The 15,903-nt window shown below is 42.3% G+C and overlaps 2 protein-coding genes across 6 annotated transcripts in view; one reads left to right on the top strand and one right to left on the bottom strand.

The window, feature by feature from the left end:
• The window catches only part of LOC138830169 (signal recognition particle subunit SRP54), a 100,970-nt gene extending 85,739 nt beyond the window's left edge, over nucleotides 1–15,231 (bottom strand). Inside the window, exons 1-2 of one of the 5 annotated variants that reach the window (XM_070026618.1) lie at nucleotides 14,771–15,221; nucleotides 7,063–7,198 (exon numbers count right to left, since the gene is read on the bottom strand). The gene's annotated coding sequence lies outside the window, so the exon portion shown is untranslated. Of the gene's footprint in view, nucleotides 1–3,872; nucleotides 3,964–4,017; nucleotides 4,042–7,062; nucleotides 7,199–14,770 lie in introns of those variants that run through there. The other 4 variants (XM_070026652.1, XM_070026609.1, XM_070026636.1 and 1 more) reach the window with 4 other exon arrangements.
• Nucleotides 15,232–15,370: 139 nt separating this feature from the next.
• LOC138830257 (uncharacterized) overlaps nucleotides 15,371–15,903 on the top strand; it is a 33,369-nt gene continuing 32,836 nt past the window's right edge. Inside the window, exon 1 of the mRNA XM_070026662.1 lies at nucleotides 15,371–15,582. Within this exon, the coding sequence (XP_069882763.1) occupies nucleotides 15,486–15,582 (97 nt within the window). The 5' untranslated portion in view covers nucleotides 15,371–15,485. The remainder of the gene's footprint in view (nucleotides 15,583–15,903) is intronic.

Below are 15,903 nucleotides of genomic sequence, written 5' to 3'. Positions count from 1 at the left end.
TGAAAGTATTCTAGTGTTAAACACTATAATCGCCGGGCGCTGGTGGCTCACGCCTATAATCCTAGCTACTCAGGAGGCTGAGATCTGAGGATCGAGGTTCAAAGCCAGCCCGGGCAGGAGAGACCGTGAGACTCCTATCTCCAATAAACCACCAGAAAACCGGAAGTGGTGCTGTAGCTCAAGTGGTAGAGCGCCCGCCTTGAGCTGAAGAGCTGAGGGACAGCACTCAGGCCCAAAGTTCAAGCCCCACGACCGACAAACAAACAAACAAACAAATAAAAAACACTATAATCTCAGCTTCTACAGCCTCAATCTACAGCCTTAAGATACTCATGCCCAAAAATAAAACTAACTGGCTATGATGCCTGACTTTGAGAAGAGAATCTTTTCTATGAACCTGTAAATTTTATTTATTTATTTATTTATTTATTTATTTATTTATTTATTTATTTTGGGTCCAGTCGTGGGGCCTGAGCTCTGGGCCTGGGCACTGTCCCTCAGCTCTTCAGCTCAAGGCTACCGCTCTACCACTTAAGCCACAGCGCCATTTCCAGCTTTTTTTCTTTTTGCTTTTGTGATGCTGAGGAATCGAACCCAGGGCCTCAGGCATGCAAGGCAAGCGCTCTACCACTGAGCCACCTTCCCATCCCTGAACATGTAAATTTTAAATGTCAAGTAATATCTTTTGAGGAAATAATAATGTAACCTCAAATTAATTACTTTGACAAAATAGTTGTGAATATAAATGACTGAATGATAAATCATATGTACTTCTTTTGACAGTATTAATATTTTGAAAGCAGCCGGGCGCTGGTGGCTCACGCCTGTAATCCTAGCTACTCAGGAGGCTGAGATCTGAGGATCATGGTTCAAAGCCAGCCCGGGCAGGAGAGACCGTGAGACTCCTATCTCCAATAAAACCACCAGAAAACCGGAAGTGGCGCTGTAGCTCAAGTGGTAGAGCGCTCGCCTTGAGCTGAAGAGCTGAGGGACAGTGCCCAGGCCCAGAGTTCAAGCCCCACGACCGACAAAAATATATATATATATATTTTTTTTTTTTGAAAGCAGAATGCTTCCTATGTAGCATTCTACCACTTACGTTATGCCCCAGCCCTTATGTACATTTTTAAATGAAAAGAGAAAGAGCTGAGATCCTTGGTTTACACTTTTGTAAAGGAGAGATACAAAAAACCTGAGGCCAGGCCAGGCAAAAAGTTTGTGAGACCCCTATCTTCATCAATAGCTGGGCCTAGTGACTCTGGCGTGTCAATTTGCATGGGAAGCATGAATAGGAAATTGTATGCCATGCCTGAATAAAACAAAGTAAAGCAAAAAGAGCTGGCTCAAGTGGTAGAGGGCCTAACTCACAAGTATGAGGCACTGAATTCAACACTGAGTATTACCAAAGAAAGAAAGGAGGAAAAAGAAAGGACAGGAGGGAGGGATGGAAGAACAGAGAAAGACAATAAAGGAATAAAGAAAGAGGTGAAGCTGGTGTCAGTGGCTCAGGCCTATAAGCCTAGCTACTCAGGAGGCTGAGATCTGTGGATCGTGGTTCAAAGCCAGCCAGGGCAGGAAAGTCCATGAGACTCTTATCTCTAGTTAACCACCAGAAAACTGGAAGTGGTGCTGTGGATCAAGTGGTAAGAGCTCGCCTTGAGCTAAAGAGCTCAGGGATAGTGACCAGACCCAGAGTTCAAGCCGCATGACAGACAAAAAAAAAAAAAAAAGGTGAAAGCCCCAGGAATACTAATATTCCACATTATAGAATTATGCTACTAGCCAGGCGCTGATGGCTGATGCCTGTAATCCTAGCTACTCAGGAGGCTGAGATCTGAGGACCCAGTTCAAAGCTAGCCAAGGCAGGAAAGTCCATGAGACTCTTATCTTCAATTAACCACCAGAAAACCAGAAGTGCTGCTGTGGCTCAAGTGGTAGAGCATTTGCTTTGAGCTGAAGAGCTCAGGGACAGCACCTAGACCCAGAGTTCAAGCCCCACAACAACAACAAAAAAAAAAAAAAAAGAAGGGAATTATGCTATTTGGATCCTTGCTCCTAAGCAAAAGACAATGTTTAATGAATAAATCACTTAACTTTTCTAGTACAAAACAACCGTTGAGCCATTAACTATATGAGGCACTGTGCAAAGTTATTATAGTATATACATATATATAATTCCCTTTTATTCTTCCGACCATCCAAGAGAAGTTATTATTACTTTTCTTATTTTAAAGCTGTTGCCCAACTCTCCGAACTCTAAAACAAAGTAACTTCAAAGATCCCCTCTAGCTCCAAAGCATAATAGTGTTCTAAAAGAATAGATATAATATTACATGTTAAGTATGAAAGAACTCACAGGAAATAAGTAAATACAACTAGTACTCTCTTTCCACAATACATTTATTTATAGCCCAAGAATGAAGTGCAAAATCCATGTGAGAGAAAATTCCTCACGTTTAATTACAAACAGAAGCAAGTTTGTTTTTTTTTTTTCCTGCCTTCTAATTAAAACACTGGCTCTTTTGGATCTCAAGACTGCTAGCTTTGGAATGAACACCACTGGCTCTCCTGCTTGTTAACTCATCCTGTCATCTCTGGAGCTGCCAGACTCCAAAACTTGCCTGAGCCAATTTCTTGCAATAAATACTTAACTATTATATCTGTATACACACACACACAGGCACACACACAACACACACACAGAGTATTGGTTCTGTTCTCTGTAGAATTCTGGCAATTAGTAGAATTACTAGCAATAAAGGTTAATGGTCAATTGTTAATAATTATTTCTATAAAAACTGAAAGAAATAAAAAAAAATTAGAAAAACAAAGTGCTTTACTGAAATTGGGTGGTAAATTACCCAAATCTGGGTAAGAGAATCTTTTTTTTTTTTTTTTTTTTATTTGTCAGTCGTGGGGCTGAACTCTGGGCCTGGGCACTCCCCCTCAGTTCTTCAGCTCAAGGCTAGCGCCCTACCACTGGAGCCACAGTGCCACTTCCGGCTTTTTTATTTTTTCTGCTTATGTGGTGCTGAGGAATTGAACCCAGGGTCTCATGCATGCAAGGCAAGCACTCTACCACTGAGCCAACTTCCCAGCACCAGAATTTCTTAATATAGGTAGGATTTACGTAAATGGAGAAGAGAATGAAAGAAAATTGAAAAGTGTGAAATGGGATGAGCAGAATTACAGTCTCAAGAAACCTGGGGCATACTTACACTTTGCTAATGTACTCTATGCATAGATTTTTGAGCATTATTGGGAAGTAGAAAGGCAATAAACAAAATATTCTGGTCAGACAGAGGAAATATAAATAAAAGAAACAAGAGTTATAAAGAGGTATTGTAGGGCTGGGAAGGTAGCTCAGTGGTAGAGTGCTTGCCTTGCATGGCTGAGGCCCTGGGTTCGATTCCTCAGCACCACATAAACAAAAAGAAAAAAAGCCAGAAGTGGCACTGTGACTTAAGTGGTAGAGCGCTAGCCTTGAGCTGAAGAGCTGAGGGACAGCGCCCAGGCCCAGAGTTCAGGCCCCACGACCGGACCCAAAAAATAAAAATAAATAAATAAAGAGGTATTGTAGTCATTGTAAAACAGTTTGGTAAGTGTAGACCCTACTTCAAATCCCAGTACAGCCACCCTAACATACACACACACACAAAGTAAAACGCTCTGGACATCCACTGTCTAACACATGTACTATTAACAGAAAAGTTAACTGTTCAAAACAACTGTTTTGGTAATCCTAATCTAGTCTAATTTAGTCAAGCAACATTAGCCAGACATATTCCATCTACAGAGTACTAAGGAGATTAAAAATAAGAAAAAACTGGAGACAAGAAAGCTAACTCATTCAACACTTATAGAGTACAGACCTGTGGGAATGAAGAGAGGCAGGAAGGGTTGTAAGCGGCAAGGAAGTATCCCAGCCACACTGCCAAAAGTGAAACTGAGAAATTTGTAAGTTGAAGACAGCTACTACCAATACATGATGAGATTTGGGGGGAAATTTTTGCTCACCAGAAGTTGTTTCGTTTTTGTTTTTTTAAGTTACATGGTTGCTAAACTTGAAAGAGCAACTACTTCACTGAAAACAACCAGGATTTATTTCTAATCCCATATCATTAAAGGAAATTCTGAAGTAAATATTTTTCATGGAAGAAATAAGTTCAGCTGTTTGAGTTCATCTCCTTTATCATTATGTTCCTAGAGTGATGTAATCCTATCATCTATGACACCACAGTTAACTTTTTTCAGATCATGTCATAAACAGATCATTCTACATTTTAAAATGCTATTCTAAACTCTTAAATCTAAATCTAGCCACAAGTCAATAGCTCGTCTATAATCCTAGCTACTCAGAAAGCTAAGCTTCATAGGACTGAGGTTCAAAACCAATCCAAGCAGAAAAGTTCACAGAACACTATCTCATTAACCAGCAAAAAGCCAGGCTGGAGGTGTGGCTCAAGTGGTAGACTGTCAACTGAGCAAGCAAACCAAACAGGCACAGAGTCCTGAGTTCAAACACTTGTACTGGCAAAACAAACAAACAATCTCCCCAAATTAAGTGGCTCTTTTTAATACTTTTTGTGTTTCCAACTCACTTTTCCTTAAATAAGTAATTATTAGAAGCATATTTTAAAGTATTTTTCCTTATAAAAACCTGCACTTCTTGGGCTAGGAAGGTGGCTCAGTGGTAGAGTGCTTGCCCTTGAATGCAAGAGGCCCTGGGTTTGATTCCTCAGCACAACATGAGCAAAAAGAAAAAAGCCGGAATTTGCACTGTGGCTCAAGTGGTAGAGTGCTAGCCTTGAGCTGAAGAGCTGAGGGACAGCGCCCAGGCCCAGAGTTCAGGCCCCACGACTGGACCCCTCCAAAAAAAAACAAAAAACAAAAAACCTGCACTTCAGGAGAGGAATAAGAACACCTAATAATAACTTTACCTAAGCTGTTTTCACTGCAATTTAAAAAACAATAACAAAAAAAAAACCTGTTTCTGAAAATCCTGGTATCTGAATTTTGAATCTACTTGAAATTTCAATAACTTCCCACTGCATGAAGAGGTAGAGTCCTCAAGAGACACCCTTAAGTGCATAATAACTCCCCCTACCCACAGACACATACATCTGAACTTAAACACACTGATCTTCTTGCTATTGCTGCTGACCCTTTCCACAATGCCTGTTCTTGTTCCTGCTGATAGCATAGTTTCCTCCATGTTGCCTTTCAGAACACTATCCCAGGTGCCATTTCTTGATGGGATCTCTTGTCTAATCACTTACACTTAACTTCTTTGTATTACTTGTGGTCTGTAATTCTGTTATTGATATATAGGCTGCATGAGGCAGGAATTTTGTCTCCTTTTCCCTCTCTCCCATGAGCTTACTGCTTTACCTGCTCTCAGTCTTAAATCAAAAGTTATTTAATGCTCTAACTGTAACAGATATTGCACATTTAATACTAACATCATTATTTATAACTTTTCAGAATTCCTCCATGTATTCTGAACAAGATTTTCTTTTTTCTTTTTTTGTGCCTGGGGCTTGACCTCAAAGACTGGGTGCTATCCCTGACCTTCTTTTGCTCAAAGCTAGTGCTCTACAACTTGAGCCACAGCCACAGCTCCACTTCTGGCTTTTTTAGTAGCTTGCTGGAGATAAGAGTCTCATGAACTTCCCTGCCAGGGCTGGATTCAAACCACAATCCTAAGAATTCAGTATCTTGAGCAGCTAGGATTAAAGGTGTGAGCCACCAATGTCCAGCTTGAACAATACTTTTTGTTTTTGTTTTTGTTTTGCCAGTCCTGGGGCTTGAACTCAGAGCCTGGGCACTATCCCTGAGCTTGTTTTTGCTCAAGGCTGGCACTGTACCACTTGAGCTACAGTGCCACTTCTGGCTTTTTCTGTTTATATGGGACTGAGGAATCAAACCCAGGGCTTCATACATGCTAGGTAGGCACTCTACCATTAAGCCATATTCCCAGCCCCTGAACAATATATTTTTAAAAACTACTTTTACCTTGTTCTAAAATGTACACACTAGGGCTGGGAAGGTGGCTCAGTGGTAGAGCGCTTGCCTTGCATGCTCAAGGCCCTGGGTTCGATTCCTCAGCACCACATAAGCAAACAGAAAAAAGCCGGAAGTGGCACTGTGGCTCAAGTGGTAGAGCGCTAGCCTTGAGCTGAAGAGCTGAGGGACAGCGCCCAGGCCCAGAGTTCAGGCCCCACGACCGGACCCAAAAAAAAATAAAATAAAATAAAATAAAATAAAATAAAATAAAATAAAATAAAATGTACACACTAAAATGCAAACATTTTTAATTTTGTTACCAGATGACTCTAAATATAAAACTGGAATTGTTATAATTCAAGCACATTCACTTAAAATGCTCCTAACTGAAAAGATTTGTAAACATAAACTTGGTAAGGCCAGGCATTGGTGGCTTATGTCTACAATCCTAGCTACTCAGAAGGCTGAGATTTGAGGATCACAGTTCAAAGCCAGTCCAGGCAGCAAAGCCAGGCCAGGTAGGAAAGTCCACGAGACTCTTATCTCCAACTAACCACCAAAAAAGCCAGAAGTAGAGCTATGGTTCAAATAGTAGTACTAGCCTTGAGCACAAAAATCTCAGGGACAGTGCTCAGGCCTTGAGTTCAAGCTTCAGTATAGGTGGGTGGGCGCACATACATGTCCCCCTCCCCCTCATCCCATAATGTCTTCCCACAGCACTGGATACACAGCTTTAGTCCTAGGAAATGAATGATGCCTTTAATAACAGAGCTGAATATTCCAGACAGAAAACTGCAGGGGAAAATGTTGCTGCTATAATAAGAGGAAATCTTATTTTGAAGGCAAAGAAGTGATTCATCTTCATGAAGTGTAACTGCTATGTACAGAAAGCTGTTAAGTACCACTGATTGCAGTATGTACAAGGACTAATCTTGGCCCAAGTCACAAATGCTTCTAACAGGAGCCTGATAGGAGTTGGATAGAAAGTGATGGAAACAGGCTCAAATTTGGGGGTACCCTAAGTAAGGCAAGTACAAGGCCAAGAATCCTACTTACCTGCAGCAGTGTGAAGTACTGGAAAGAGCATGGGCTTTGGAGTCTGACAGACTTGGTTTCAAATCCCAGCTCTGTTACATACTGGCTGTGTTACTTTGGGCAATTACTTAATCTCTCTGAGCCTCACTTTCCTCACCTGCAAAATGGAGATAATACCATTATCAAGGTAGTTATCCTGTAGGGCTATGGTGAGGATTAAATGAGAGAGTAGATATAAAATTATCTGAAAGTGCCTTGTCTGTATAAACTCTTAACTTCCTTTCTTGAGAGTTCTCCACTCTCTCTTTATGATCTGAAGTCAATGGACATTTTCTGTACTGCCTGCTAAAGTGTCTTTTACCTTCGTTATCCAAGAACCACTTCTAAAATCTTTAACATTTAGTGCCAATTTCAAATGAAGTTGTTAATCAATAGGAACTATAGTGTCCACAGATACCTTTGTTTTTTAAATTTTTTTTTCTTGTAAAGATACTGTATAGAGGGTTTACAGTTACATGAGTAAGGTTATTTTTGTACATTTCCTATGGAGCATTGTTACCCCCTCCTTTGTTTTTTCCCCTACTACCCCTTCCCTTTCCACCTCCTCAACTCCTCCTCCCCATCCCCCCAAAGTTGTAAAATTCGTTTTCAACATAGTATCTTGTAACAGATACCTTTCTCTACATAAACAATTATAAATACCCCTGCTGGAATCTTGCTTGATCTGAGATGATATATAATGTAATGACTAGCGATTTCAAATCCCATCACAACAAAATTTTTCTTTTTTTCTTTCTTTTTTCTTTTTTTTTTGGTCATTCTTGGGGCTTGAACTCTGGGCCTGGGTGCTGTCCCTCAGCTTTTTAGCTCAAGGCAAGCACTCTATCACTTGAACCACAGTGCCACTTCTAGTTTTCTGGTGGTTAATCATAGATAAGAGTCTGTGGACTTTCCTGCTCGGGTTGGCTTTGAACAGCGATCCTCAGATCTCAGCCTCCCGAGTAGCTAGGATTACAGGCTGAGCCACCATTACCTGACTGACAACAAAATTTCCATATACAAAAAAATAGTCTTCTGAGTGATTGTCAATGACTAACTTTTCATACCAATATCTAGATTAAGACATATTCAAATATATCAATATTAGTAAACATTCTTAGGAAAATCACTTCTATATAACATAATTTCTATAAACTACTCAAAAGCTCCTATTTGCTTTCTTGACTACAACAGAAATAGTTTTTTTTTTTTTTTTTTTTGGGGGGGGGGGTTTGGCCAGTCGTGGGGCTTGAACTCTGGGCTTAGGCGTTGTCACTCAGCTCTTCAGCTCAAGGCCAGTGCTCTACCACTTGAGCCATAGCGCCACTTCCAGTTTTCGAGTGGTTTATTGGATGTAAGAGTCTCACGGACTTTCCTTGCCCGGGCTGGCTTTGAACCGTGATCCTCAGATCTCAGCCTCCTCTGTAGCTAGGATTACACGCATGAGCCACCGGCTCCTGGTGAAATAATTTCTTTCATTTGAAAATCACATAAACTCATAATCTAGGACCACAGAAAAACAACTGTTCTGAACATAATGGCTTAAAGCTATTTTATTTAATAAAATTATTGTTATTTGAAAACAAGGTGCTGATGGTTCACACCTCTAATCCTAGCTACTCAGAAGGCTGAGATCTGAGAATCAAGGTTTGAAGTCTGTGACTCTCTTATCTCCAACTAACCGCTCCCAAACCAGAAGTGGAACTGTGGCTCAAAGTGTTAGAGCACTAGAATTGAGCACAAAAGCTCAGAGGCAGCACTCAGGTCGGAGTTCAAGCCTCATGATTGACCAAAAAAATTAAAATAATTTAAAAATATATATATATATATGAGCTGGGGACTGGTAGCTCATGCCTGTAATCCTAGCTACTCAGGAGGCTGAGATCTGAGGATCACGATTCAAAGCCAGCCTGAGCAGGAAAGTCCATGAGACTTATATATCCAATTGACCACCAGAAAACTGGAAGTGGCACTGTGGCTCAAGTGGTAGAGCTCTCGCCTTGAGCTGAAGACCTCAGAGCCAACGCCCAGGTCCAGAGTTCAAGCCTCATGACTGACAAAAAAAATTTTTTTAATAAAATTAAAAAAAAATATATGTAGCTATTTGAGTCACTAACTGTATAATGTTATGACTTTCAGATTTAGGAATTAGATTTTACCCTGAGACTACTTAGTACTTCACAGAAATGATTCAACTTTGTATGTTGTGATTATAAGAGTATATACGTTTACTGTAAAATTAAAAATTTTTAAGTATTATCTTTGGGTTTGAACTCAGCGCCTTGAACTTGCTAGGCAGGAACATTACCACTTGAGTGACTTTGCCAGTACTTTTTATGTAGGCTATTTTTTAGATAGGGTGTTGCTTTATACCTGGGTCTTGCCTACTTCACCATCCTATCTGTGTTTGCCCAGATAGCTGGGATGAAGTCATTGGTTGAAATGGAATTTCAAAAATTTTTGCCTAGGCTGGCCTTGAACCATGCATGATGCTTCAACAGCCAGGATAATAAACTTGAGCCAGGATAATTGGCCTGAAACAATATTTAAGGTAAAAAGTATAATTAATCTTACTCCCACATCTTAGTAATAACCAATTATAATTTGATACATATTCCTGAAGGTTTTATATTCTAGGCATATAATTTAGCCAAGTTCACATGAATTAAGATTTGAGGAAAAGTGAGGGACATAGAAATGGAAATACTTTTGTAAAATATGCTTGCTAGGGCTAAGAATGTAGCTTAGTGGTAAAGTGCTTGACTAGCGTGCATGAGGCCCTGACTTTGATTCCTTAGTACCACAGAAATAAAACTTTAAAAATATGCTTGCTAATAATAAAAATAGCTTGAATGCAGAAAGCAGACTATAAAATATTAGCAAGAACCTTATACATTGTATAATTATTTTGTTAGACTAAAAACAAATATCAAAAATAACACTATCAACACTATCATGAGATTTTGCCGTATACATTCTAGGATAACTATAAACAAAAAGACAAATGATGGGGCTGGGAAGATGGCTCAGTGGTAGAGTGCTTGCCTTGCATGCATGAGGCCCTGGGTTCAATTCCACAGCACCACATAAGCAGAAAAAGCCAGAAGTGGTGCTGTGGCTCAAGTGGTAGAGTGCTCCCTTGAGCTAAAGAGCTGAGGGACAGCACCCAGGCCCAGAGTTCAGGCCCCATGACTGACAAAAAAAAAGAATGTTGGCAAGAACATGGAGAAATCAGAATTCTTCTACACTGCTGGTGGGAATATAAATTGGTATGGATTTTTTGTTTTTGTTTTGTTTGTCAGTCATGGGCTTGAACTTTGGGCCTAGATGCTGGTCCCTGAATTCTTCAGCTCAAGGTGAGTGCTCTACCACTTAAGCCACGGTTTTCTAGTGGTTAATTGGAGATAAGAGTATCACGGGCTTTCCTGCCCAGACTGACTTTGTTTTTTTTGTTTTTGTTTTTGGGTCCGGTCATGGGGCCTGAACTCTGGGCCTGGGTGCTGTCCCTCAGCTCTTCAGCTCAAGGCTAGCGCTCTACCACTTGAGCCACAGCGCCACTTCCGGCTTTTGTTTTTTTCTGCTTAAGTGGTGCTGAGGAATCGAACCCAGGGCCTCATGCATGCAAGGCAAGCGCTCTACCACTGAGCCACCTTCTCAGCCCTCCGGACTGACTTTGAACTGTGATCCTCAGACCTCAGCCTCCTGAGTAGCTAGGATTATAGGCATGAGCCACCAGCGCTTGGCTTGGTAAAGTTTTTGGTTTTGTTTTGTTTTCTTTTTGTCAGTCATGGGGCTTGAACTCTGGGCCTGGGAGCTGTCCCTCAGCTCTTCAGTTCAAGGTGAGCTCTCTACCACTTGTTGCTACAGTGACACTTCCTTGGTAAAGTTTTTAATGAAAGTATTTGATAATTCCTCAAAATGTTAAAACAAGTTGGGAGCTCATGGCTCAAATCTATAATCCTACCTATTCAGGAAGCTAAGATCTGTGGATCCTGGTTATAAGCTAGCCAGGAAGGAAAGTTGTGAACCTCTCATCTCCAATTATTACCAAAAAGCAAGAAGTAGAGCTACAGTGGTAGAGTGCTTGCCTTGCATGCATGAGGCCCTGAGTTCGATTCCTCAGCACCACATAAGCAGAAAAAAAAAGCCACAAGTGGCGCTGTGGCTCAAGTGGTAGAGTGCTAGCCTTCAGCAAAAAAATGCTCAGGGACAGTACCCAGGCTCTGAGTTCAAGACCCAGGTCTAATACAATATAAAATTTTAACAAAGGGTTTGGCGTAGGTGGCTCAAATACTGTAATCATAGCTACTCAAGAGGTTGAGATCTGAGAATCACTGTTCAAAGCCAGCCAAGGCAGGAAAGTCTGTGAGACTCTTAGCTCCAATAAACCACCAGAAAACTGCAAGTGGCGCTGTGGCTTAAGTGGTGGGGCACTCACTTTGAGCTGAAGAGCTGCAGGACAGCACCCAGGCCCAGGGTTCAAGCCCCACAACCGACAAAAAGAAATTTTTTTAAAGGGTGAACAAATGCAGCAGAGGTATTCACTAGATGCTATGTTGAAAATGAACCATACAACTTGTGGGTGAAGACAGGAGGGAAAAACAGGAAGAGAGAGGGGGTGACATTGTCCAAAAAAAAATGTACTCATTACCTGACTTACATAACCATAACTCTTCTGCATATCACCTTTATAACAATTAAAGAATAAAAATTAAAAAGAAAAGGAGAAATGAAGTATAGAACACAGACCACAATATAGATAAATTAAGCAAAGCTATAGAAACAGAAAGGGGACTAATGCTGCTACCACTTGAGTACAGCTCCACTTACACTTTTTGGTTAGTTTAATGGAGATAAGAGTCTCACAGACTTTCCTACCCAGGTTGGCTCTGAACCTCAATCTCAGATCTCAGCTTCCTGAGTGGCTAGGATTAAGATGTGAGTGACCAGGCACTAGGCTCAAAACTATAAAGAATCTAATTTATTGCCAGATTCTGATGGCTTATGCCTATAATTCTAGTTACTCAGAAGGCTAAGAAGACACAATTTTTTTTTGTTTTTTTTTTTTTGTCGGCCGTGGGGCTTGAACTCTGGGCCTGGGCGCTGTCCCTCAGCTCTTCAGCTCAAGGCGAGAACTCTACCACTTGAGCTACAGCGCCACTTCTGGTTTTCTGGTGGTTTATTGGAGATAGGAGTCTCAGGGTCTCTCCTGCCAGGGCTGGCTTTGAACCGCGATCCTCAGATCTCAGCCTCCAGAGTAGCTAGGATTACAGGCATGAGCCACCAGCGCCCGGCTAATTTTTTTTTTTTTTTTTTTTAAAGCAGCACCAGCAGCAGATGCCTGAACAGTAGGCTATTTCAATTACTTTCCTTTTCTTTTTTTTTTTTTTTTGGGTCCGGTCGTGGGGCCTGAACTCTAGGCCTGGGCGCTGTCCCTCAGCTCTTCAGCTCAAGGCTAGCACTCTACCACTTGAGCCACAGCGCCACTTGCGGCTTTTTTTTTTTCTGATTATGTGGTGCTGAGGAATCGAACTCAGGGCCTCATGCATGCAAGGCAAGCACTCTACCACTGAGCCACCTTCCCAGCCCTACTTTTCATTTTTTAAACCAAACACACATATAAGAAACAGTAAGCAAAGGGTCAAAACTTACAAACATATACAAACATACTGAGAATAACTGCCCATCTACTTCTGTATATACACTTGTGTATATATTTTATAGTGGAAAAAGGAGATAGTGTGTTTGGTTTTGGACCTAATGAACCAGCAGAAAGTGCAGAACTATTGCTCATGACATGAAAGCTAAAGAAAAAAGTTTGGAAATAGCATATAGATGAGAATTCTCAAGGTGAGTCTGTGAAATACATAGGTTATAGCAAAGACCAAGAGGCTGGCAAAAGGAGAGAGTCAACTAGGATGAAAAGTAACCAAAGGAACAAGTTTTACTAATTCCCTTTCCTTCTCCCATCGGCACAAAGGATAAAACTAACTTTTAAAAATAAACAACAATTACTATCTTTCTCTAGTATCTTACTATATAGCCCAGAGGCAAGTCCAGATAAGAATACAGGGGTGGGCTGGGAAGGTGGCTCAGTGGTAGAGCGCTTGCCTTGCATGCCTGAGGCCCTGGGTTCGATTCCTCAGCACCACATAAGCAAAAAGAAAAAAGCCGGAAGTGGCACTGTGGCTCAAGTGGTAGAGTGCTAGCCTTGAGCTGAAGAGCTGAGGGACAGCGCCCAGGCCCAGAGTTCAGGCCCCATGACCGGACCCAAAAAAAAAAAAAAAAAAAAGAATACAGGGGTACTCTTTAAGTGGAGAGTTTAAAGTATTTTTTGCATAGTACTCCATATTAAGATTAAAAAAATAGCAATCACTCATATGAAAAATTCAAGTTAACAGGGGAAATATCTCCCTCCTGTTTGGCACCACCATTGCTATGTTCTAGATACTATGCTAAACACCGTGTTACCTCATCTTCTTCTCATAAGCGTACTAAGTAGAAAGAAACTGAGGCTACATGGAAAAAGCAACTTGCTCAGGGTCACAAATACACCATGCGCAATAACTCATCTCTATTTTGTTGTTCATTATACCTAAATAGACTTTAGGTATGTGTGTGAGTTTCACTTGACTTTTCTGCTCAAGGCAAAAAGGTATTCTACCACTTGAGCTACACAACTCCAGTCTTGCTTTTTGAAGTTTTCTGTACAAGCTGGCTTCAAATGATGACCCTCATATCTCAGCCTCCTGAGTAGCAAGGATTACATGAAATACCAGCACCAAGCTTATTATTCATCTTTATAATGTATATTTATATACATTATATAATGTATATTTATGTGCTTCTGTCTCCCCTAAACTGAAAGCTTCTCAAGAGCAGAGCTGTTGTCCTGCATTATTTCATTCCCATAGCTAAAGAACAGTAAATATTTTGTTAAACTATGCATATGAAAGTACCAGGTAAGGATAAAATAAACGGGGTAGGAGGCGTGACTCCGTGGTAGAGCATATTCCTAGCTAGCTCCCGGCCCTGACTTCAAACCCCAGTACTGCCAAAGACAAGAAAGTCAGTAAGAGAGTTTCAAGAAATAAACGGTCTCGAACGATTCAGATAAAAATCACCAATATATTTTATCACTGGCATTCAACTAATACCCCTTGTTCATTTATCTAACGTCTACAATATGCAGAACAATGTCAATATCGTTAATACTAACAATATTGTTAGAAATATTAACAATGTTACAAACTCACAGGAACGTAAAATCTAGTTCATATCAAAAGGTTTTCAGGATAGCAGCCAGCCTCATATAATTTTTGTTCAGGAAAGCAATCAAAAGCCAAGGTTACAAATGCCTATATCTTACTTGGCTTGGGTAAACCTGCCAGATAATTTAAAAGGGTCTCAGCACATCTTTTACGAAAACTTCTGAGGGAGGGCAACAGATAAAAAGGTGCTGGAGCAGCTGGGGGTCGGAGGTGACAGTAAGGAGGCGAGGAGCAGAAATCCCCGGAAAACTTTCAAGGGAGTGCAACTGATAAAGAGGGGCCAGAGCATCTGGGGCTTGGAGATGACAGTCGGAGGAGAGGGAAGCACACTCCCCAGTGTGCCTGGTCCTTAACCCAGGTTGTGACTGCCCCCAGCTCGTCCCCTCTGTAGTCCCCGTGGAAAGGAAAACCATACTTACCGGAGAAGCACCACTAACGCCGTGGCCCTAAAAGGGCCGGGGAGTCCTTGACGAGGCCCCACACCGGAGGAGGAAACCCGGGAAAACTGGGAGCTGACAGACAGGCTCGCCCCCACAACCCGACCTTCCCGAACTACATAAACTAGGGTCCCTGCGCCCAGCCCGCGAAGCCAACTCCCACCAGCTGGAAGACCGACGACTTGCCACCGAACCTTCCGCCCAATGAGGAGACGTCATCACTCGGCGTAGACCAGCCTTTCACGAAAAGATGCACTTCCGCTTCCGGGGCAAAGTGCTGCCTTTCTTGGGTTCGGCTTCTAAGTGCGTGGTTCTTTGCTTGCACTGGCTTCTGGCTTTCGTTTTCTGTCCACGAATAATTGCAGCATGCAATTAGTAGGGAGACTGACTCTCTCTGGACGTAGTCTCTGGGGGGGGGGGAAAGGCAGGGCTTGAGGAGCCACCCCCAGGAAAAGTGACAAACCCGAAGGAGGTGCACTGGGGAACTCCGTCAGGGGCGGGGCTTAAGACATGCTGTGGAGGCGGGGTGGGCGGGCTTTGTGGTAGATGGGAATGGGTGAGTAAAATAAGCCGTGTCTGACTGCGCGTGCGCAGTGCAAACTTGCCCGCCGCTCTAGGGAGGGGGCGGGAAGGCGGTGGTGTCGGGTCCGATTGCGCGTGCGCACTGCAAACCTCCGGATCTGTTGGCTGGGGCGACATGGACTTTCGCTCGGCTCAGCGGGCAATCCTTCAGCTGCTCGGTTCTGTGGCTCCAGCCGACCGCACGGCGCTGCTCCAGTGGATGCGAACTACCAGTAAGCATCACAGCCAGAGTCAGGCGGTGGGGACAAGGGCATTTCTTTGGGCAGTGACTTCGGAGGACTTGGGCGGGGTGAAGCAAGTGGTCGCTATGCTGCTGGGCTGCTGGGCTGCTGGGCTGCTGGGCTGCTGGGCTGCTGGGCTGCGCTCTCCAGTGGGGTAGGTGGAGCGCAGCCCGCCTCAACTTGGACGGCTCAGAGTGCCACTTAGGATGTCCTTGCAAACTTCAGACTGGCCTGGAGAACCTTCTGGATCCAAACCCCTTTTATGAATGCAGGAAAAGGGAAGATTTTTTTTGCCTTCCTCGCTGTTAGTCC

Source organism: Dipodomys merriami, unplaced genomic scaffold (genome assembly GCF_024711535.1).
Source record: "Dipodomys merriami isolate MVZ:Mamm:240054 unplaced genomic scaffold, mDipMer1.0.p SCAF_1, whole genome shotgun sequence".
Lineage (NCBI taxonomy): Eukaryota > Metazoa > Chordata > Mammalia > Rodentia > Heteromyidae > Dipodomys > Dipodomys merriami.
Note: the sequence above shows the minus strand (reverse complement) of the source record. Positions and strands in the feature narration are given on the sequence as shown.